Source organism: Indicator indicator, unplaced genomic scaffold (assembly GCF_027791375.1).
Source record: "Indicator indicator isolate 239-I01 unplaced genomic scaffold, UM_Iind_1.1 iindUn_scaffold_178, whole genome shotgun sequence".
In the NCBI taxonomy this organism is placed as follows: Eukaryota; Metazoa; Chordata; class Aves; order Piciformes; family Indicatoridae; genus Indicator; species Indicator indicator.
In genome coordinates, this window is record NW_026539264.1 from 17,328 (window position 1) to 40,470 (window position 23,143).

The 23,143-nt window shown below is 59.2% G+C and overlaps 1 protein-coding gene across 1 annotated transcript in view; it reads right to left on the reverse strand.

Moving 5' to 3' along the window:
• Positions 1–1,154: 1,154 nt before the first annotated feature.
• POLR2A (RNA polymerase II subunit A) overlaps positions 1,155–23,143 on the reverse strand; it is a 33,227-nt gene continuing 11,238 nt past the window's right edge. The window contains exons 11-29 of the mRNA XM_054398909.1: positions 22,315–22,524; positions 20,781–20,949; positions 20,139–20,233; positions 18,399–18,602; positions 17,418–17,640; positions 16,437–16,620; positions 15,257–15,428; positions 14,305–14,410; positions 13,028–13,233; positions 11,860–12,084; positions 10,888–11,134; positions 9,411–9,511; positions 9,206–9,310; positions 8,450–8,632; positions 6,979–7,182; positions 5,665–5,851; positions 4,849–4,962; positions 4,251–4,400; positions 1,155–2,408 (exon numbers count right to left, since the gene is read on the reverse strand). Coding sequence (XP_054254884.1) covers positions 1,252–2,408; positions 4,251–4,400; positions 4,849–4,962; positions 5,665–5,851; positions 6,979–7,182; positions 8,450–8,632; positions 9,206–9,310; positions 9,411–9,511; positions 10,888–11,134; positions 11,860–12,084; positions 13,028–13,233; positions 14,305–14,410; positions 15,257–15,428; positions 16,437–16,620; positions 17,418–17,640; positions 18,399–18,602; positions 20,139–20,233; positions 20,781–20,949; positions 22,315–22,524 — 4,242 coding nt within the window. The 3' untranslated portion in view covers positions 1,155–1,251. The remainder of the gene's footprint in view (positions 2,409–4,250; positions 4,401–4,848; positions 4,963–5,664; positions 5,852–6,978; positions 7,183–8,449; positions 8,633–9,205; positions 9,311–9,410; positions 9,512–10,887; positions 11,135–11,859; positions 12,085–13,027; positions 13,234–14,304; positions 14,411–15,256; positions 15,429–16,436; positions 16,621–17,417; positions 17,641–18,398; positions 18,603–20,138; positions 20,234–20,780; positions 20,950–22,314; positions 22,525–23,143) is intronic.

Consider the following 23,143-nt stretch of genomic DNA (forward strand, 5'->3'; position numbering starts at 1 on the left):
CCCCTGCCCCTGACAGAGAGAAAACGAGAGAAGCTGCTGCAGAGAGGGACAGAGAGCTGCGGTCCCTCCCGGCCCCGGCCCCGCCCCCTGGCCCCCCTTCCTCGGTCCCCTCCCCCTGCCCTCCCCTCCCAACTCTCGGAGCCATCACTGGAAATCTCTAAAAGCTTTTTTATTGCACCCCAAAAACAAAAGCAGCACTCCCCACTCCCACCCCTCCTCCCCCTGAACCCCCCCAAAAGCACACCCCCCCCATTTTCCCCCTCCTTGTTGCTGTTCCCCCTCTCCCCCCCGACTCATTAACTAAGGACCCCTCCCCATAAATTACTACCCCCCCACCCCCAAATCTGCCCCCTCCCCCCCCTACAACTTGGGGGGGCACCCCCAGAATTTGGGGGGATGTTACCCCCAATGTAGGTGTCACCACCCCTAAGCTCCCAGCTCCCCCCAGCTTGGGGGTCACCCCCACAAATATTGGGGGGGGTCACCCCCTTTTAGGTGTCACCTACCCCACATTAGAGGCCCCACCAAGGCCAAGCAAGCCCCAATTTAGGGGTCACCACCACCCCAATTTTGGGGTCAGCCCCATCTTAGGGGTGTGCCCCCTGCACCTTAGGGTCTCTCCCCCCTCCCCAATTTAGGGGTCACCTCCACTTTAGGGGTCACCCCCTCATCTTGAAGGTCAGCCCCCAAGTTAGGGGTCACCCTCCCCCAATTTTGGGGGTCACTCCTTGGACTCCAGGAGGTGACACTTTGGGGTCACCCTGGGGGTCACTCCTTGGACTCCAGCAGGTGACACTTTGGGGTCACCCTCCCCAGTTTTGGGGGGGAATCACTCCTTGGACTCCAGGAGGTGACACTTTGGGGTCACCCTCCCCAGTTTTGGGGGGGATCACTCCTTGGACTCCAGGAGGTGACACTTTGGGGTCACCCTCCCCTATTTTGGGGGGGGCCCTCCTTGGACTCCAGGAGGTGACACTTTGGGGTCACCCTGGAGGTCACTCTTTGGACTCCAGGGGGTGAGACTTTGGGGTCACCCCCAACCTGGGGGTCCCTCCTTGACTCCAGGGGGTGGTGACACCTACCTTTAGGGTGACTCCCAAGTTCAGTCCCCCCCTTCCCTTCCCTCCCCATCCTTAGGTTGTCACCCCCCAACCTGGGGCTCACTCCACCACCCCAGGAGCTGCCACCTGAGCCAGGGGTCACCCCCACAGCCTAAGGGTGGGGTCCCTGGGGGTCTCCCCTTGGCCCCCCTCAGTTGTCCTCGTCGCTGTCGTCGGGGCTGATGGCAGGGCTGGTGAGGCTGTAGGTGGGGCTGGTGGGGCTGTAGCCTGGGCTGGTGGGGCTGTAGGTGGAGCCCTTGGGGCTGGTGGGGCTGTAGGTGGGGCTGGTGGGGCTGTACTTGGGGCTGGTGGGGCTGTAGGTGGGGCTGGTGGGGCTGTACTTGGGGCTGGTGGGGGTGTAGACAGGGGAGGTGGGGCTGTAGGTGGGGCTGGTGGGGCTGTACTTGGGGGTGGTGGGGCTGTAGGTGGGGCTGGTGGGGCTGTACTTGGGGCTGGTGGGGCTGTACTTGGGAGAGGTGGGGCTGTACTTGGGGGAGGTGGGGGTGTACTCCGGGGAGCTGGGGCTGTAGCTGGGGCTGGTGGGGGTGTACTTGGGGGAGGTGGGGCTGTAGCTGGGGCTGCTGGGGCTGTAGCTGGGGCTGCTGGGGGTGTAGGTGGGCGACTGAGGGGTGTAGCGGGGGCTGGAGGGGGAGTAGCTGGGGGAGGTGGGGCTGTAGCTGGGGCTGGTGGGGCTGTAGCTGGGGGAGGTGGGGCTGTAGTTGGGGGAGGTGGGCGTGTAGTTGGGGCTGGTGGGGCTGTAGCTGGGGGAGGTGGGGCTGTAGCTGGGGGAGGTGGGGGTGTAGTTGGGGCTGGTGGGGCTGTAGTTGGGGCTGGTGGGGCTGTAGCTGGGGCTGGTGGGGCTGTAGCTGGGGGAGGTTGGGCTGTAGCTGGGGGAGGTTGGGCTGTAGCTGGGGCTGGTGGGGCTGTAGCTGGGAGAAGTTGGGCTGTAACTGGGGGAGGTTGGGCTGTAACTGGGAGAGGTTGGGCTGTAACTGGGGGAGGTTGGGCTGTAGCTGGGGGAAGTGGGGCTGTAGCTGGGGGAGGTTGGGCTGTAGCTGGGAGAGGTTGGACTGTAACTGGGAGAAGTTGGGCTGTAGCTGGGCGAGGTGGGGCTGTAGCTGGGCGAGGTGGGGCTGTAGCTGGGCGAGGTGGGGCTGTAGTTGGGGCTGGTGGGGCTGTAGCTGGGGCTGGTGGGGCTGTAGCTGGGGGAGGTGGGGCTGTAGCTGGGGCTCTGGGGGGTGTATCCCCCAGGGGAGCGTGGCTCGTAGGCAGGGGAGGTCGGGCTGTAGCTGGGCGACATGGCACCGCCTGTGGGGAGACAGAGAGGAGTAAGAGGGGGACCAGGATAGGGAGTGGGGGGGGTCTTATGGGGTGGTGGGAGGCTATTATAGGGCGTTGGAGGCTGCTACAAGGTGCAGTAGGGGTGTTGAGGGAAGTTACAAGGTGTTGTAGAGGTGTAGTAGGACTGTTGTGAGATGTTGAGGGAAGTTACAAGGTGTTGTAGAGGTGTTGTAAGGCTGTTGCGGGGTGTTGGGGGCCCTTACAAGGTGTTGTAGTGGTGTTGTGTGGCTGATGTGGGGGTTTGGGGGGCTGTTATAAGGTGTTGTAAGGCTGTTGTAGGGGTATGGGGCTGTTACAAGGTGTTGTAGAGGTGTTGTAAGGCTGTTATGGGGTGTTGGGGGTCCTTACAAGGTGTTGTAGTGGTGGTGTGCGGCTGTTATGGGGTGTTGGGGGCTGTTACAAGGAGTTGTAGAGATGTAGTAGAGCTGTTGTGGGGTGTTAAGGGAAGTTACAAGGTGTTGTAGAGGTGTAGTAGGGCTGTTGTGGGGTGTTGAGGGAAGTTACAAGGTGTTGTAGAGGTGTAGTAGGGCTCTTGTGGGGTGTTGAGGGAAGTTACAAGGTGGTGTAGAGGTGTTGTAAGGCTGTTACGGGGCGTTGGGGTCCTTACAAGGTGTTGTAGTGGTGGTGTGTGGCTGTTGGGGGCTGTTACAAGGTGTTGTAGTGGTGTTGTGCAGCTGATGTGGGCTTTGAGGGAAGTTACAAGGTGTAGTAAGGCTGTTGTGGGGTGTTGAGGGAAGTTACAAGGTGGTGTAGAGGTGTAGTAGGGCTGTTGTGGGGTGTCGAGGGAAGTTACAAGGTGGTGTAGAGGTGTAGTAGGGCTGTTGTGGGGTGTCGAGGGAAGTTACAAGGTGGTGTAGTGGTGTTGTAAGGCTGTTGTAGGGTGTTGAGAGAAGTTACAAGGTGTTGTAGAGGTGTAGTGGGGCTGTTGCGAGGTGTTGGGGGCTGTTACAAGGTGTTGTAAGGCTGTTGTGGGGTGTCGGGGGCTGCTATAAGGTGTTGTAGGACTGATGAGGGAAGTTACAAGGTGTTGTAGCGGTGTTGTGCGGCTGTTACGGGGATTGGGGCTGCTACAAGCTGTTGTAGAGGTGTTGAAGGACTGTTGGGGGGTGATGGGTGGCTGTTACAAGGGGGTGTAGCGGTGTTGTGGGGCTGCTACGGGGGGTTGGGGGCTGTTACAAGGTGTTGTAGAGGTGTAGTAGGGCTGCTGTAGGGTGTTGAAGGAAGTTACAAAGTGTTGTAGAGGTGTTGTGCAGCTGTTGGGAGCTGTTACAAGGAGTTGTAGAGCTGTAGTAGGGCTGTTATGGGGTGTAGGGAGCTATCTGGAGGTTCAGGGGAGAGTTTTGGGGGTATTTTGGGGTTCAGGGGGACAATTTGGGGGCATTTTGGGGTGCAGGGAAGGTATTTTGGGATATTCTGGGGTTAAGGGGGGATTTGGGGGTTCAGGGGGCATTTTAGGGTGCAGGGGAGGTATTTGGGGGTATTTTGGGGTAGTTTTATGGTGCAGGAGAGGTATTTGGGGGGCCAAAGAGGTATTTTGGGGGTATCTGGGGGTTCAGGGGGTATTCTGGGGTTTGGGGGATATTTTGGGGGTTCTTTTGGGGTCTGGGGGTATTTCTGGATATTTTGGGGTGCAGGGGAGGTATTTGGGAGCATTTTGAGGTTCAGGGAGGTATTTGGGGGTATTTTGGGGTTAACAGGAGTAGTTTGGGGCCTTTGGGGTTCAGGGGGGTAGTTGGGGAGTATCTTGGGGTTCAGGGGAGTATTTTGGGGTTCAGGGGTATTTGGGGTTCAGGGGGGTAGGATACTCACCAGGGGAGGGGATGTAGGGGCTGGAGGGCCCGGGGGAGCCAGGGGAGCCTGGGGTTGGGGACCAGGCCGGGGAGTAGCCTGGGCTGAAGCCGGAGGCATCGGAGGCGGCGCTGGGGGAGAATCCTGCCCCGCCCGGGGTCATGCCGCTGCCTGGGGAGGGGGCAAAAGGAAAAGGGGAGTTGGGGGGGGTAGCACCCACAATTGCCCCCCCCCGCAAATAATTGCCCCCAGGGTATCAAAACTGCCTCCCCTCCCCCTGCAAACTGCCCCCCCAATTCCTGCCCCAGCCCCCTCTCTAAACTCACCCCTAGCCCCCTCCCAGTCCATTCCACTGCCCAATTTGCCCCTAGTCTCCCCCCAGTACCCCCAAGTGTGCCCCAGTGCCCCCCAACCCCCTTCCCAGCCACCCAACTGGCCCCCAACTTCTCCCCCCAGCTCCCCTAAACCCACCCCTAACCCTCTCCTAGTCCATCCCAGTACCCCCCAATTTACCCCTAGTCCCCCCACCCAGTGCCAGGTCTGCCCCACTTCCCCCCAAACCTCCCCCAGCACCCCTAAACCCACCCCCAGCCCCCTCCCAGTGCCTCCCAGTACTCACCCACACTGGGAGACCAGGCCCCATAGGCAGGAGTGGCTCCTTGGTTCCAGGGGGTCATGGCTGGGGACAGCCCCCCCATGGGGCTGGGGGCAGAGCCAAAGAACATCCCCGTGGCTGGGGGAGGGGACAAAAAATTGGGGAGGGGCTTAAGGGGACGTTAGAGGGACCTGGAAGGGGGGGAGGGAAGGAGAGGAGGAGGACCTGGGGGAGCCTTGGGCTGGTGGCCTCAGGGTGATGGTGTTGAGGTTCCTCAAGCCACAACCCTCCTGTTGTGCCCCCCAGGGGTCCTTAGGGGGTGCCCCCAAGCCCTCCAGGTGGTGCCCCCCAAGTATCCAGGGTTGGGTGGTGGTGCCCACAAAGGCCACACTGTTGAGGTTCCTCAAGCCACAAGCCTCCTGCTGTGCCCACCCAGAGGTCTTTAGGGGGTGCCCCCAAGCCCTCCAGGTGGTGCCCCCCAGGTACCCAGGATTGGGTTTCAGTGGTGGCCATGAAGGCTGCACTGATGCTATTGAGGTTCCTCAAGTCACCACCCTCCTGCTGTGCCCCCCAGGGGTCCTTAGGTGGTGCCCCCCAAGTGTCCAGGGTTGGGTGGTGGTGGTGCCCACTAAGACCACACTGTTGAGGTTCCTCCAGCCACAACCCTCCTACTGTGCCCACCAGGGGTCCTTAGGTGGTGCCCCCCAAGTATCCAGGGTTGGGTGGTGGTGGTGCCCACTAAGACCACACTGTTGAGGTTCCTCCAGCCACAACCCTCCTGCTGTGCCCCCCCAGGGGTCCTCAGGGGGTGCCCCCTCTGCCGGGCACCCCCAGACTCACGTCCTCCAACGCCGAGGCCGGGCAGGGCGCTGGGGATCTCCATGCCATGCTTGCACTTCTCAGCATCCAGCAGCAGGTCGAAGCAGCCGGTGCCAGCCGGTGCCAGCTGGCCCAGCATGATGTTCTCCGACACCCCCTTCATGGGGTCGCTCTCCCCGTGAGCTGCTGCCTCCATCAGCACATCCACCTGCAGGGGGTGCACCCGGGGGCTCAGGGATGGGGGGGCAAGGGGCTTGGGCACCGTTGCAAAAAGACTTCCCAGGGAAGCAAGAGAGCAGAAGGTGCCATGGGCACCAAGGACACCCATGGGCACCAAGAGCCCTAAAGGCCACCGACAGCCCCAAGGCCACCACCCAATGCATGGCCACCAGCACCCCCAACCCAAAGCTATCAATGCAGAGACACCAACAGCCCCATGCCCATCATCAACCCATGCCCATCAGCAGCCCATGCCCACCCCCAACCCAAAGCTACCACTGCAGAGACACCAACAGCCCCATGCCCATCAGCAGCCCATGCCCACCCCCAACCCAAAGCTACCACTGCAGAGACACCAACAGCCCCATGCCCATCACCAACCCATGCCCATCAGCAGCCCATGCCCACCCCCAACCCAAAGCTATCAATGCAGAGACACCAAGAGCCCCATGACCATCACCAAACCATGCCCATCACCCACCCATGCCCACCCCCAACCCAAAGCTACCAATCCAGAGACACCAGCAGCCCCATGCCCATCACCAACTCATGCCCACCACCAAGAGCCCCCCCATGCCCACAACCAGCCCCAAAGCCACCATAAACCAATGGCCACCACCCACCCAAGACCACTGCCAACCCATGCCCACCCCCAGCCCGTGCCCACTGTCTCCTCACTTCATGAGGGGGGCCTGAATGCCCAGCCCCAGCCATGCCCAGCCCGTGCCCCCTGTCTCCTCGAAGGAGCACTTCATGAGGGTGGCCTAGTGCCCTGGATACTCAGCCCATGCCCACCGTCTCCTTGAAGGAGCACTTCATGAGGGTGGCCTGGTGTCCTGTATGCCCAACCCCCAGCCATGCCCACCCCATGACCAGCCCGTGCCGTCTCCTCGAAGGAACACTTCATGAGGGTGGCCTGGTGCCCTGGATGCCCACCCCCAGCCATGCCCACCATCTCCTCGAAACAGCACTTCATGAGGGACCCAGTGGCCTGGATGCCCACCCTCAGCCATGCCCACCCTCTGCCCAGCCCGTGCTGTCTCCTCGAAGGAGCACTTCATGTGTCCTGGATGCCCACCCCCAGCCATGCCCACCCCATGCCCATCCCGTGCCCACCGTCTCCTCGAAGGAGCACTTCATGAGGGGCCCGGTGTCCTGGCGGTTGACGCCGTGGCGGGTGATGGCCATCAGGTGCCCGCGGCAGGTCATGGTGTCGCAGAGCAGCGCCAGGTGCCGGTAGTTGACGTAGGAGCCGTCGAAGGAGATGACGTGGTACAGCTCCCGCTCCAGCGCCTTCCGCACCGCCTCGATGCCCAGCACCTGCGGGCACCACCGCCGCCCGTCAGCCCCGCTGCCCGCCCGGGAGCGCGGCCAGGGGGAGGTGGGAGCAGGAAGCATGGGGAGACCGAGCCAGGGGAAGTGGTTGGCATGGAGAGACCGAGCCAGGGGAAGTGGTGGGCATGGAGAGACCGAGCCATGGGAGCAAGAAGCATGGAGAGACCAAGCCATGGGAACAGGAAGCATGGAGAGACCAAGCCATGGGAACAGGAAGCATGGAGAGACCAAGCCATGGGAACAGGAAGCATGGAGAGACCGAGCCATGGGAAGTGGTGGGCATGGAGAGACTGAGCCAGGGGAAGTGGTGGGCATGGAGATAGCAAGCCAGGGGAAATGGTGGGCATGGAGAGACCGAGCCATGGGAAGTGGTGGGCATGGAGAGACCAAGCCATGGGAAGTGGTGGGCATGGAGAGACCAAGCCATGGGAAGTGGTGGGCATGGAGAGACCAAGCCATGGGAAGTGGTGGGCATGGAGAGACCAAGCCATGGGAACAGGATGCATAGAGAGACCAAGCCATGGGAAGTGGTGGGCATGGAGAGACCAAGCCATGGGAAGTGGTGGGCATGGAGAGACCAAGCCATGGGAAGTGGTGGGCATGGAGAGACCAAGCCATGGGAAGTGGTGGGCATGGAGAGACCAAGCCATGGGAAGTGGTGGGCATGGAGAGACCAAGCCATGGGAAGTGGTGGGCATGGAGAGACCAAGCCATGGGAACAGGATGCATAGAGAGACCAAGCCATGGGAAGCGATGGGCATGAGAACATCAACTCATGGGAAGTGGTGGCAATGGAGATACCAACCCATGGGTGCAGGAAGCATGGAGAGACCAACCCATGGGAAGTGGTGGGCACAGAGATACCAAGCCATGGGAGCAAGAAGTATGGAGACACCAACCCATGGGAAGTGGTTGGCAAGAAGACAGCAACCCATGAGAAGTGGTGGGCATGGAGATACCGACCCATGCGAGCAGGAAGCATGGAGAGACCGAGCCAGGGGAAGTGGTGGGCATGAGAACATCAACCCATGGGAAGTGGTGGCAATGGAGATACCAACCCATGGGAGCAGGAAGCATGGAGAGACCAAGCCATGGGACAAGAAGCTACCAACCCATGGAGCCAGGTGGGCAAGGAGCTACCACCCCATGGACTCAGAGGTCCATGACTCCCACCAGAAGCACCAAGCTGTCCATGCCCCTCCACCCCAACCCCCCAACCCCTTGGCCCACCCCTGGCAGGTCCCCAACTGACGGTGAAGATCTCCACGATGTCGTTGGAGGTGGTCCTGACAGGGTCCACATCCTTCTCGCTCAGGACCCTCATCAGGCTGACGCCGTCGGTCTCCAGGATCCACTCCTGCAGGGCCTTGAACTCTCCGTCCTCGGTGATGATGATCTTCTTCTTGTTGTCCGTCTGGGGCAGGTGCATGTAGACCTGGGGGGGCACCAGGGCATCAGGGGGGGCACCCAGGGGGCACTGGGGACACCCTGAGGTAGTTATGGACCTCCCAGTGGGGCTGCAGGGATCTCAGGAGCATCCTGGGACACCTAAGAGGATCCATGGAGAACTTCCAGGTGTTCCTCAAGGTTCCCCAAGTCCTCCTCAAGGTCTATTAAGAGCTCTGGCACACAGGGGTGCTGCCCAGGGGGCACTGGGGACACCCTGAGGTAGCTATGGACCTCCCAGTGTGGCTACAGGGGTCTCAGGAGTGTCCTGGGACACCTAAGAGGATCCATGGAGAACTTCCAGGTGTTCCTGAAGGTCCTCCAAGAGCTCCTTGAGGTCCACAAAGAGCCCTGGCACCTCTGGGTGCCACCTGGGCACCTGAGATGGCCACTCCAGGCAGCCATGGACCTCCTTAGGTACCTACAGGTGTCGTTTTTGGTGGCCTGGACCTCCTAAAGGTCTCCATGGAAACCTTCTAACTGCTCTTCAAGGTCCTCCAAGAGGTCCTCGAGGTGCCCCCAGGATCCATGCCCACCCCTGGGCGCCCCCCTGGGTGCCCACCTTGCTGATCTGCTCGATGCCCTGCAGGGTCATGTCGGTCAGCATGTTGGACTCGATGCAGCGCAGGAAGACGTCGTCGTCCATCTTGTCCACCACCTCCTCCTCCTGGAGAGGACAACCCCAGGAGTGAGGCCAATCAGCCAAGGAGGTGCCAGGAGGTGCCAGGAGGTGCCCCCTCTCCCGCCCCCCTTCCAGGGGTGCCCACCTCCTGCATCTTGTTCTCGTCGCTGTTCATGATGCGGATCCTCAGCACCAGCTTCTCGGCGTTGTCGTCGTTGAAGATGCAGTTGAGGTCATCTCCAAAGCCTTGAGGCAGGGGTGGAGGTGGGCAAGGTGGGCATGGTGGGCACCCCATGGGCACCTCCTCCCCACCCCTAGGCAGCCAGGATCCACCAAAGCCACCCCAAGGTGGCCTGAAAGCTCAGGCAGAGGATTTCAAAGTGCTCTGAGATGGTCTTCAAGGCTCCTCACAGGCAACCCCCTCCTCAAAGCCCTCTTAGATGCCTTCAAACCCCCCTTAGATGCCTTCAAACCCCCCTTAGATGCCTTCAAACCCCCCTTAGATGCCTTCAAACCCCCCACAACCTCCTCAAACCTCCTTTAGCTGCCCTCAAACCTCCTTTAGCTGCCCTCAAACCTCCTTTAGCTGCCCTCAAACCTCCTTTAGCTGCCCTCAGCTCCCCCTGCACCCATCGGCATTGATCTTCTCGGCGATCTGCCCCATGGTGAGCTTATGGTCAGTCATGTGCTTGGATACCCTCAAACCCCCTCAAGCCCTCCTCAGATACCTTCAACCCCTCCACAACCTCCTCAACCCCTCCTTAGATGCCTTCAACCCCTCTACAACCTCCTCAACCCCTCCTTAGATGCCTTCAACCCCTCTACAACCTCCTCAACCCCTCCTTAGATGCCTTCAACCCCTCTACAACCTCCTCAACCCCTCCTTAGATGCCTTCAACCCCTCTACAACCTCCTCAACCCCTCCTTAGATGCCTTCAACCCCTCTACAACCTCCTCAACCCCTCCTTAGATGCCTTCAACCCCTCTACAACCTCCTCAACCCCTCCTTAGATGCCTTCAACCCCTCTACAACCTCCTCAACCCCTCCTTAGATGCCTTCAACCCCTCTACAACCTCCTCAACCCCTCCTTAGATGCCTTCAACCCCTCTACAACCTCCTCAACCCCTCCTTAGATGCCTTCAACCCCTCTACAACCTCCTCAACCCCTCCTTAGATGCCTTCAACCCCTCTACAACCTCCTCAACCCCTCCTTAGATGCCTTCAACCCCTCTACAACCTCCTCAACCCCTCCTTAGATGCCTTCAACCCCTCTACAACCTCCTCAACCCCTCCTTAGATGCCTTCAACCCCTCTACAACCTCCTCAACCCCTCCTTAGATGCCTTCAACCCCTCTACAACCTCCTCAACCCCTCCTTAGATGCCTTCAACCCCTCCACAACCTCTTCAAATCCTTCTTAGATGCCTTCAACCCCTCTACAACCTCTTCAAATCCTTCTTAGATGCCTTCAACCCCTCTACAACCTCCTCAACCCCTCCTTAGATGCCTTCAACCTCTCTGCAACCTCCTCAACCCCTCCTTAGATGCCTTCAACCTCTCCGCAACCTCCTCAAAGCTCCTTTAGATGCCCTCAGCCCTGCTCCAAGCCCCCCTGCACCCACCGGCGTTGATCTTCTCGGCGATCTGCTCCATGGTGAGCTTGCGGTCGGTCATGTGCTTGCGGTCCAGCTCGACGCGCAGCAGCCAGGGCGAGATGCGGCTGACGTCGAAGTCTGGCATCTCGTAGTAGACGTTGACCCACTCCTGGTCCTCGGCCACCACCGTGCTCTGGGGGTTGGGGTCGTAGTAGATGGCGGTGTTGGCGGTCACCTTGCGCAGGGTGGTGTGCTCCAGCCGGCACAGGATGTCCTGGGGGGGAGGGGGACAACCAAAGGGGGGTGGGGTTAGGGGGAGCTGAGAGGGGGTTTGGGGTGCTGGAGGTTGAGGGCATTGGGGAGGAGAGGGGGTGGTGGTGGCAGCTGAGGGGGGTTTGGGGTGGTGGAGGTGGAGGGCATGGGGCGGTGGTGGCATCTGAGAGGAATTTGGGGTACTGGAGGTGGAGGGCATGGGGTGGTGGTGGCATCTGAGGGGGGTTTGGGGTGGTGGAGGTGAAGGGCATGGAGTGGTGGTGGCATCTGAGAGGGGTTTGGGGTGGAGGATGTAGAGGTAAGGGGTGGTGGTGGCATCTGAGGGGGGTTTGGGGTGGTGGAGGTGGAGGGCATGGGGTGGTGGTGGCAGCTGAGAGGGGTTTGGGGTGGAGGATGTAGAGGTAAGGGGTGGTGGTGGCATCTGAGGGGGGTTTGGGGTGGTGGAGGTGGAGGGCATGGGGGTGGTGGTGGCATCTGAGGGGGGGTTGGGGTGCTGGAGGTGAGGGTAGCAGGTGGTGGCGGTGGTGGCAGAGGAAGACAAAGCCACGGAGACCACCACCATGGGGGACCACCACCATGGGACCACCACAGGGCAGCAAACAAATCCATGGAGGCCAGCCCAGAGCCACCACCCAAGGGAGCAGCCAAAGAGCCAGAAGGGTCACCCGGGGTGGGGGCCCATGGAGGCTGCCAGGCCGGGCAGGAGGTGCCAGGCCGGGTGCCCACCTTGGCCCTCTCGGCGTCCCTGGCGCTCTGGCCCAGCAGGAAGACCGTCAGGGAGGGGGTCTTGGGCTTCTTGGAGATGTTGATGAGCTCCTTGAGGCGAGGGACCCCCAGGGTGACGTTCTTGGCTGACACCCCGGCGTAGTGGAAGGTGTTGAGGGTCATCTGGGTGGCAGGTTCCCCCAGGGACTGTGCTGCCAGGGCCCCCACCATCTCCCCAGGGTGGGCCTGCAAAGGGGCACACAACACACAGGTGGGCAGCAGGAGCAGCTCAGGACCAGCCCCAAGGAGCTGCTGCAGAGCTCAAAGCCCTCCTAGATGTGGCTCCAAGAGCGAGTGTGGGGCTGGAGAACAAAGTGAGGCTGGATCTGGAGTCCAAAGTTGGTCCTGAAGCCCTCAGAGCTGCTCCCAAAGCCTAAACCTTCTCCCACCATCTCCCTGGAGGTCCCAAAGCCACCACAGAGCTGGACCCAAACCCCTCCTAGATGTGGCTCCAACAGCAAGCTTGAGGTTGGAGAACAAAGTGAGGCTGGATCTGGAGTCCAAAGGGCCCCAAGTTGGTCCTGAAGCCCTCAGAGCTGCTCCTGAAGCCCCCAAAGCTGCTCCCACCACCACCCTGGGGGGACGCAATCCCCAGGAGGACCTCAGAACCATCCCAAGACCTGCAACCAAAGCCCTCCTAGATGTGGCACCAACAGCAAGCTTGAGATTGGAGAACAAATTTGAGGCTGGATCTGGAGTCCAAAGGACCTCAGAGCTGGACCCAAACCCCTCCTAGATGTGGCTCCAAGTGATTGTTGGCCTGGTTGAACTTGGACTCCATCTCCCCCAGCAGCCCCCCAAGACCCTCTCCTTGCCCTCAACAGCCCCCCCAAGACCCTCTCCTTGCCCTCAACAGCCCCCCCAAGACCCTCTCCTTGCCCTCAGCAGCCCCCCAAGACCCTCTCCTTGCCCCCAGGACCTCCCAACAGCCCCCCCAGCCCCCCCCCCACTCACGCTGGCCTGGTTGAACTTGGGCTCGATCTCCCTCCAGCAGCCCTCCCAGAGCTGCTCTCGACCCCCCCCAGAGCTACTCCCCCAGCCCCCAGCAGCCCCCCAGGACCCTCTCCTCACCCCCAACAGCCCCCCCAGCCCCTCAGCAGCCCCCCAGCCCCCCCAGCCCCCCACTCACGATGGCCTGGTTGAACTTGGACTCGATCTCCCCCAGCAGCCAGTCGAAGGCCTCTCCACTGAGCCGGAACTCCTCCACCATGCGGCGGCTGCAGAGGGTGGACCTGAGGTGGATGTTGAAGAGCAGAGTTGCATTCTCCTGGGCCTGCCTGCTCAGGGGGTCATCCCCATTGACGATCACCAGCTTCCTGCTCAGCTCCTTCACCCCTGGGGGCACAGAAAAAGGGGGAGGGGGGAACACAGGAGGGTCCCTCAGGGTCCTCAAGGGCCGTAACGACCTCCAGAGAGGACCTCGGGACCCATAGGATCTTCAGAAGGGCCTTCAAGAAGCAGCAGAAGCCTCTTGGAGGGCCTCGAGGTCCATAATGATCTCCAGAGAAGACCTCAGGTCCCATAAGACCTTCACAAGGGGCTCCAAGAACCAGCAGAAGCTTCTTGGAGAACCTCAATGTCCATAACGACCTCCAGAGAGGACCTCGGGACCCATAAGATCTTCAGAAGAGGCTTCAAGAACCTGCAGAAGCTTCACAGAGGGCCTCAAGACCCAGGAGAAGCTTCAGAAGGGGCTTCAGAAACCAGCAGATGCTTCACAGAGGGCCTCAAGGTCCATAATGGCCTCCACAGAGGGCCTCAGGAGCCATAAATCCTTCAGAAGGGGCTTCAAGAACCAGCAGAAGCTTCTTGGAGAACCTCAACGTCCATAACGACCTCCAGAGAGGACCTCAGGTCCCATAAGACCTTCAGAAGGCGCTTCAAGAACCAGCAGAAGCTTCTTGGAGAACCTCAACGTCCATAACGACCTCCAGAGAGGACCTCAGGTCCCATAAGACCTTCAGAAGGGGCTTCAAGAACCAGCAGAAGCTTCTTGGAGAACCTCAACGTCCATAACGACCTCCAGAGAGGACCTCAGGTCCCATAAGACCTTCAGAAGGGGCTTCAAGAACCAGCAGAAGCTTCTTGGAGAACCTCAACGTCCATAACGACCTCCAGAGAGGACCTCAGGTCCCATAAGACCTTCAGAAGGGGCTTCAAGAACCAGCAGAAGCTTCTTGGAGAACCTCAACGTCCATAACGACCTCCAGAGAAGACCTCAGGTGCCATAAGACCTTCAGAAGGGGCTTCAAGACCCCAGCAGAAGCTTCTTGGAGGGCCTCAAGGTCCATAACAACCTCCAGAGAGGGCCTCAGGTGCCATAAGGCCTTCAGAAGGGGCTCCAAGAAGCAGCAGAAGCCCTTCCTGACCCCCCCCCAAAGGTTGAGGAGCACCCCCAGGACTCACCTTCCACCACCTTGACCGGGTGGAGGTCTGAGGGCAGCCTGGAGTTGATGTGGAAAATCTTCTGAGCATTCCAGATCATCCTCAGCAGGTTACAGGGGAGGACAACCTGGGGAGGGGACACAGGCCACAGGGGGTCAGGGACCTCAAAAACGGGGTCAGAAGCTCAAGGATGGGGGTGAGGACCTCAAAAAATGGGGGTGAGGAACCCAAAATGTGGTCAGAAGCTCAAGGATGGGGCTGAGGAACCCAAAATGTGGTCAAGAAGCTCAAGGATGGGGCTGAGGAACCCAAAATGTGGTCAGAAGCTCAAGGATGGGGCTGAGGAACCCAAAATGTGGTCAGAAGCTCAAGGATGGGGGTGAGGACCCTCCAGGATGGGGGTGAGGAACCCAGAATGTGGTCAGAACCTCAAGGATGGGGCTGAGGAACCCAAAAATTGGGGTGAGGAACCTCAAGGATGGGGCTGAGGAACCTCAAAAATGGGGGTGAGGAACCCAAAATTGGGGTGAGGGACCTCAAGGATGGGGTTGAGGAACCCAAAATGTGGTCAGAAGCTCAAGAATGGGGCTGAGGACCTCAAAAATGGGGGACAGGACTTCAAAAAATGGGGGTGAGGAACCAAAACTGGGGTCAGAACCCCAAAAATGAGAGCGAGAAACCCAAAATGGGGGTGAGGAACCCCAAAAATGGGGCTGAGGACCTCAAAAATGGGGGGGAGCACCCAAAAATGGGGTCAGAACCTCAAGGATGGGGGTGAAGACCTCAAAAATGGGGTGAGGACCTCAAGGAGGGGGCTGAGGACCCCAAAACTGGAGCTCCCCACCCCAAAACCATCTCAGCTGCCAGGCTGTCCACCCGTGCTGGCCAAGAAGCCGTCAAGTGGCCCCAGCAGGAAGGTCCCCAGAGGGCCACCAGCTGCTTCCGGGGTGTCTTTTGGAGGGGTGGTGGTCACCTTGCTGTCCCCTGTGGGGAAGATGACCCTGAGGACCTCTCTGTCTTCTCTCATCTTCTCAAACTCCCTCTCCAGCTCGTTCTGGATGTGAGCATTGGAGAGGATCTCCTTGACCAGCTCCTCCTGCAGGGTCCTGCGCAGGGCTCGCTCGTTGGTGTAGTCAAACTTGAACCTGGGGACACCAAAACATCACCCAAGGTCAGCAGGAGAAGCTTGAGGAGCAGCTAGGTGGGCTTCAGGGTGGGCCAGGAGGAGCTTGGGGAACATCAAGTCAGGCCAGGAAGAGCTTAGAGACAAGTTGGGTTCCAAGTCATGGAAGAAGCCATTTGAGGACCTCAAGATGGTTCCACTGCTAGAAAGGAGGAGTTTGAGGACCTCAAGGGAGGCTCCAAGCCAAGAAAGAGAACTTTGAAGACCTCAAATTGGGTTCCAAGTCATGAAGGAGACATTTGAGGACCTCAAGATGGGTTCCAAGTCATGAAGGAGAACTTTGAAGACCTCAAATTAGGTTCAAAGTCATGGAAGAAGCAATTTGAGGACCTCAAAATGGGTTCCAAGTCATGGAGAACCCATTTGAGGACCTCAAGGGGGGTTCTGAGTCATAGAAGAAGCCATTTGAGGACCTCAAATTGGGTTCCAAGTCATGGAAGAAGCAATTTGAGGACCTCAAATTGGGTTCCAAGTCATGGAAGAAGCAATTTGAGGACCTCAAGTTGGGTTCCAAGTCATGGAGAACCCATTGGAGGACCTCAAGATGGGTTCCAAGTCATGAAGGAGAACTTTGAAAACTTCAAATTAAGTTTGAAGTCATGGAAGAAGTCATTTGAGGACCTCAAGATGGGTTCCAAGTCATGGAATAACCCATTGAAGGACCTCAAGATGGGTTTCAAGTCATGGAGAACACATTGGAGGACCTCAATGGGGGTTACGAGTCATAAAAGGAGCTATGTAAGGACCTCAGGTTGAGTTCCAAGTCATGGAAGAAGCCATTTGAGGACCTCAAGATGGTTCCACTGCTAGAAAGGAGGAGTTTGAGGACCTCAAGGGAGGCTCCAAGCCAAAAAAGAGAACTTTGAAGACCTCAAGTTGGGTCCCAAGCCAAGAAGGAGAGCTCTGAAGCCCCGAGGAGCCACCCCCAGGAGGCCAGGGCCGGTGGGGCGGGGTGAGGAGGGAGCCTCACTTCTTCTCGAAGGACTTGTTGGAGGGCTTGAGGGTGGCCAGGTTCTGGAACTCGACGCTCTCCCCGGCCAGGCCGTCCTCGCCGTAGCGCAGCTGCACCACCTGGTTGATGGAGTTCCGCACCGTGGCGTCGTACTTCACCATCACCGACTCCATCGACTTGATCAGGCGCCGCTGGATGTACCCTGCGGGCAGGGCGCCACCAGGTCATCCCCAGGCGCCCGGGGTAAGGGGCAGGAGGGGGCTAGGGAGGGGATCCAGGAGGCATCTAGGGAGGGGTTGGAGGTCTTCAGGAAGTATCTCAGGAGGGGCTGAGGGAGGAGAGGGAGGTGCTGGAAGAGGGGGAGGGGCTAGAAGGAAGACAGGGAAAAGCTGGAAGAGGAGGAGCTGGAAGGAAGACAGGGAGGAGCCGGGAGGAGCCGGAAGGGGGGTGGGAGGGGAGCTGGAATGGAGAGGAGGAGGGGGGGGGGTGGGGAAGGAGCTGGCAGGAAGGGGGGGGGGGGGGGGAGGAGCCGGCAGGAGGGGGGGGGGGGGGGAGGAGCCGGCAGGAGGGGGGGGGGGGAGGAGGAGGAGCCGGCAGAGGGGGTGGGAGGAGCCGGCAGAGGGGGTGGGAGGAGGAGCCGGCAGAGGGGGTGGGAGGAGGAGCCGGCAGAGGGGGTGGGAGGAGGAGCCGGCAGAGGGGGTGGGAGGAGGAGCCGGCAGAGGGGGTGGGAGGAGGAGCCGGCAGAGGGGGTGGGAGGAGGAGCCGGCAGAGGGGGGTGGGAGGAGGAGCCGGCAGAGGGGGTGGGAGGAGGAGCCGGCAGGAAGGGGTGGGAGGAGGAGCCGGCAGGAAGGGGTGGGAGGAGGAGCCGGCAGGAAGGGGTGGGAGGAGGAGCCGGCAGAGGGGGTGGGAGGAGGAGCCGGCAGAGGGGGTGGGAGGAGGAGCCGGCAGAGGGGGTGGGAGGAGCCGGCAGAAGGCGGGGTGGGAGGAGCCGGCACACACCCGTCTCAGCCGTCTTGACGGCGGTGTCGATGAGGCCCTCGCGGCCACCCATGGCGTGGAAGAAGAACTCGGTGGGGGTGAGGCCTGCCAGGTAGGAGTTCTCCACGAAGCCGCGGCTCTCGGGGCCGTAGTCGTCCTTGATGAAGTGGGGCAGGGTGCGGTGCTTGAAGCCGAAGGGGATCCGCTTGCCCTCCACGTTCTGCTGCCCCACCACGGCGATCACCTGCAGGGGGAGGGTGGAGAGGACAATGTGGGTGGGGGAGAGGGCGTTGGAGAACCTCCAGACCTCATAAAACGTCTTTGGTCCCCATACAGAAGGGCCTGAGGGACTGGAGGAGCACTCAAAGTATCTGGGAGATGTTTGCCACCAGCACCACAACCAGTAGAGAAGGTTGGAGGGACACCATGGGTGTCCAAACAGGACAGGAGAACCCCCAGACCTCATAAAACGTCTTTGGTCCCCATAGAGAAGGGCCTGAGGGACTGGAGGAGCACTCAAAGTATCTGGGAGATGTTTGCCACCAGCACCATGACCTGGTAGGGTGGTGGAGAGGACACCATGGGTGGGGAGAGGGGGTAGGAGCACTCCCAGACCTCATAAAACATCTTTGGTTCCCACAGAGAAATCCCAAGGGACCCCTGGAACCTCCTTTAGACCTCCTGGTGACCTCCCAAGCCCTCCTAGAGCCCTCCAAACCCTAGCAGATGACCTCTACGGACTTCTTGACGCCCCCCAACCCCCTTAGCCTTTCAAGAAGGCCTCACAGAGGTCTTCAAAACCCCACAGGAACCTTATCAAACTCCTCAGGAACCTTCTCAAACCCTACCGAGATCCTCCTGGAACCTCCTTTAGACCTCCCTGGTGACCTCCCAAGCCCTCCTAGAGCCCTCCAAACCCTAGCAGATGACCTCTATGGATTTCTTGACACCCCCCAAACCCATCTCAGCCCTTCAAGAAGACCTGATGGAGATCTTCCAGACCTGGGAGATGTTGATCTTGGAGCCCTTGGCGCCGGACACCACCATGGACTTGAAGTTGTTGTACTCAGAGAGGGACTTCTGGGCGGAGGACCCTGTCTTGTCCCGGGCGTCGTTGAGGATCCTGTTGACCTGGTTCTCAAAGGTCTGCCTCAAGGTGTTGCCAGGGGTGGGCTCCAGCTCGTTGTTGTGAGCCTTCTCGATCACCTGCCACCAGCCAAGAGGACAACCACCCCCAGCAGGGTCACCCTGGGCACCTCGAAAACCTCAGGAGAACAGCAAAGCTCCATGGAGGAGCTCAACAGGGCCTGGAGAGATCTCCAGATCCCATGGAGAACACTCAAGAGGTATTGGAGAGACCAAAACATGGCCTGGAGACAGCTCAAGGTGTCATGGAGAACCTCAACAGGTCTTGGAGAGACCAAAACATGGCATGGAGACAGCTCAAGGTCTCATGGAGAACCTCAACAGGTCTTGGAGACACCAAAAAATGTCCTGGAGAGACCAAAACATGGCCTGGAGACAGCTCAAGGTCTCGTGGAGAAGCTCAACAGGTCATAAGGACACCAAAAAATGGCCTGGAAACAGCTCAAGGTCTCATGGAGAAGCTCAACAGGCCTTGGAGACACCAAACCATGGCCTGGAGAGAGCTCAAGGTCTCAGGGAGAACCTCAACAGGTCTTGGAGAGACCAAACCATGGCTTGGAGACAGCTCAAGGTCTCATGGAGAAGCTCAACAGGTCTTGGAGACACCAAAACATGGCCTGGAGAGACCAAACCATGGCCTAGAGACAGCTCAAGGTCTCATGGAGAACCTCAACAGGTCTTGGAGACACCAAACCATGGCCTGGAGAGAGCTCAAGGTCTCATGGAGAACCTCAACAGGTCATAAGGACACGAAAAAATAGCCTGGAGACAGCTCAAGGTCTCATGGAGAAGCTCAACAGGTCTTGGAGACACCAAACCATGGCCTGGAGGGAGCTCAAGGTCTCAGGGAGAAGCTCAACAGGTCTTGGAGACACCAAACCATGGCCTGGAGAGACCAAACCATGGCCTGGAGACAGCTCAAGGTCTCATGGAGAAGCTCAACAGGTCTTGGAGACACCAAACCATGGCCTGGAGACAGCTCAAGGTCTCATGGAGAAGCTCAACAGGTCTTGGAGACACCAAACCATGGCCTGGAGGGAGCTCAAGGTCTCATGGAGAACTCAACAGGTCATAAGGACACCAAAAAATGGCCTGGAGACAGCTCAAGGTCTCATGGAGAAGCTCAACAGGTCTTGGAGAGACCAAACCATGGCCTGGAGGGAGCTCAAGGTCTCAGGGAGAAGCTCAACAGGTCTTGGAGACACCAAACCATGGCCTGGAGAGACCAAACCATGGCCTGGAGAGAGCTCAAGGTCTCATGGAGAAGCTCAACAGGTCATAAGGACACCAAAAAATGGCCTGGAGACAGCTCAAGGTCTCATGGAGAAGCTCAACAGGTCTTGGAGACACCAAACCATGGCCTGGAGAGACCAAACCATGGCCTGGAGAGAGCTCAAGGTCTCAGGGAGAACCTCAACAGGTCCTGGGGACACCTCAAGACCTCCATGGAGGAAGTTCAAAGTGTCCTGGAGACACCAAAAAACGTTCTGGAGACATCTCAAGACCCCATGGAGAACCTCAACAGGTTCTGGGGAACACCTCAACGCCCCAGGGAAGACCTCAAAAGCTTGAGGAGCACCAGGAGCTTGGTCCCACCTCAATGACATCCTGCTTGGCCTTCTTGATGGTGTTCTGGATGTCCTGGTAGGTCTTGGCGTCGGCGATGGAGTCCCCAATGCCGATGGTGTGACCTGCAGGAGGACAACCTGGAGCTCAGGTGGATGCTCTCCACCTCTGGGTGGTCCCCACCATGGGTCAAGGTTCTCCTCACCCCCAAAACTCAACCTTCTGGGCATGGGCTTCAGACCCTGCAGCAGATACCTAAGGTCATGGAGACCATGGGGATGAGGAGGTCCTTAGGGGCTCCAAAAAAAAAAAAAAAAGAGGTCCAAGATCTTCTTGGAGACATCTTGGACCATGATGTCCCCCAAGAACAAGGTCCAAGACCTCCCCAGGAGACATCCTGGGCCATGATGTCCCCCAAGAACAGGGTCCAAGAACCCCCCAGGAGACACCTTGGGCCATGATGACCCCCAAAAACACGGTCCAAGCCCCTCCAAGGCCACCCAGGTCCCCTCAACCCCACCAAGATGGTGTCTGAGAAGGTCCCCAGATGCCTTCAAGCCCATTTGGAGCCACCAGGAGGGGTCCAAGCCCCTCCAAGGCCACCCAAGTCCCCTCAAGCCCACCAAGATGGCCTCTGAGAAGGTGCCCAGATGCCACCAGGAGGTGTCCCACCCTCGATGAGCAGCCAGTTGTTGATGACAGTCTGGATGTTGCTGTAGAAGAGCCTGGTGGTGTCATGTCCCATCTCCAGGTAGGAGATGTGCACCAGGGACCCTGCTGAGGTGCCCAAGGACTTCTTGCACAGGATGCCCATGATCAGCTCCCCGTTCTCCACCACCACCTGATGGACACCACCAAAGCCTCCTTAGATCCTTCCAGCCCCATCAAACCTCCTTAGATCCCTCCCAGCCCCACCAAAGCCTCCTTAGATCCCTCCCAGCCCCACCAAAGCCTCCTTAGATCCCTCCCAGCCCCACCAAAGCCTCCTTAGATCCCTCCCAGCCCCACCAAACCCTCCTTAGATCCCTCCCAGCCCCACCAAAGCCTCCTTAGATCCCTCCCAGCCCCACCAAAGCCTCCTTAGATCCCTCCCAGCCCCACCAAAGCCTCCTTAGATCCCTCCCAGCCCCACCAAAGCCTCCTTAGATCCCTCCCAGCCCCACCAAAGCCTCCTTAGATCCCTCCCAGCCCCACCAAAGCCTCCTTAGATCCCTCCCAGCCCCACCAAAGCCTCCTTAGATCCCTCCCAGCCCCACCAAAGCCTCCTTAGATCCCTCCCAGCCCCACCAAAGCCTCCTTAGATCCCTCCCAGCCCCACCAAAGCCTCCTTAGATCCCTCCCAGCCCCTCCAAAGCCTCCTTAGATCCCTCCCAGCCCCACCAAAGCCTCCTTAGATCCCTCCCAGCCCCTCCAAAGCCTCCTTAGATCCCTCCCAGCCCCACCAAAGCCTCCTTAGATCCCTCCCAGCCCCACCAAAGCCTCCTTAGATCCCTCCCAGCCCCTCCAAAGCCTCCTTAGATCCCTCCCAGCCCCACCAAAGCCTCCTTAGATCCCTCCCAGCCCCTCCAAAGCCTCCTTAGATCCCTCCCAGCCCCTCCAAAGCCTCCTTAGATCCCTCCCAGCCCCACCAAAGCCTCCTTAGATCCCTCCCAGCCCCACCAAAGCCTCCTTAGATCCCTCCCAGTCCCACCAAAGCCTCCTTAGATCCCTCCCAGCCCCTCCAAAGCCTCCTTAGATCCCTCCCAGCCCCTCCAAAGCCTCCTTAGATCCCTCCCAGCCCCACCAAAGCCTCCTTAGATCCCTCCCAGCCCCTCCAAAGCCTCCTTAGATCCCTCCCAGCCCCTCCAAACCCTCCTTAGATCCCTCCCAGCCCCACCAAAGCCTCCTTAGATCCCTCCCAGCCCCACCAAAGCCTCCTTAGATCCCTCCCAGCCCCACCAAAGCCTCCTTAGATCCCTCCCAGCCCCACCAAAGCCTCCTTAGATCCCTCCCAGCCCCACCAAAGCCTCCTTAGATCCCTCCCAGCCCCACCAAAGCCTCCTTAGATCCCTCCCAGCCCCACCACAGCCTCCTCAGATCCCTCCACCCCCTACCAAAGCCCTCTTAGATCCCTACCAGAACCACCAAACCACACTCGTGGTGGTTTGGTGGTTCTGGCAGGGATCTAAGAGGGCTTCAGGTTGTCTTCTCCAGCTGGTGGCCCCACCTTGGTGTCCCCAGGGGAGATGTGCTTGTAGGGCCCACTGTCCTCATCGTCAGGGTGGGTGCTGTGGGTCCGGATGCAGTTGATGTGCCCAGGGATGATGAGGCTGAAGATCTGTTTGCCTGTCCAGAGGGGCCTGGGCTTGAGGATGGCTGGTTGAGGAACCTTCCCATCCCAGGTGGACAGGAACATCAGCAGGTTCATCACCTCCCCCTGCAAGAGGACAACGCCAAGGTGACCACCATGGGGCCCACCAAAAAAGAGCCCAGGACCTCAAAACCCCCTCCTGAGATCCAAGAAGCTTCCTCTAGACCCCAAAACACCTCCTTGGTGCTCCTCAAAACCCTCCTGAGATCCAAAAGCCTTCCTCTAGACCCCATAAAACCTCCTTGGTGCTCCTCAAAACCCTCCTGAGATCCAAGAACCTTCCTCTAGACCCATAAACCTCCTTGATGTCCTCAAAACCTCCTGAGATCCAAGAACCTTCCTCTAGACCCCATAAAACCTCCTTGATGCTCCTCAAAACCATCCTGAGATCCAAGAACCTTCCTCTAGACCCCATAAAACCTCCTTGATGCTCCTCAAAACCATCCTGAGATCCAAGAACCTTCCTCTAGACCCCATAAAACCTCCTTGATGCTCCTCAAAACCATCCTGAGATCCAAGAACCTTCCTCTAGACCCCATAAAACCTCACTGTGACCCTGTACCACCTCCTTGGTGCCTCCAAGGAACCACTGAAACTTCTCAAAGCCCTCCTGAGATCCAAGAACCTTTCTGTAGACCTCAAAAAACCTCACTGTGACCCCCAAATACCCTCCCTGCACCCCCAG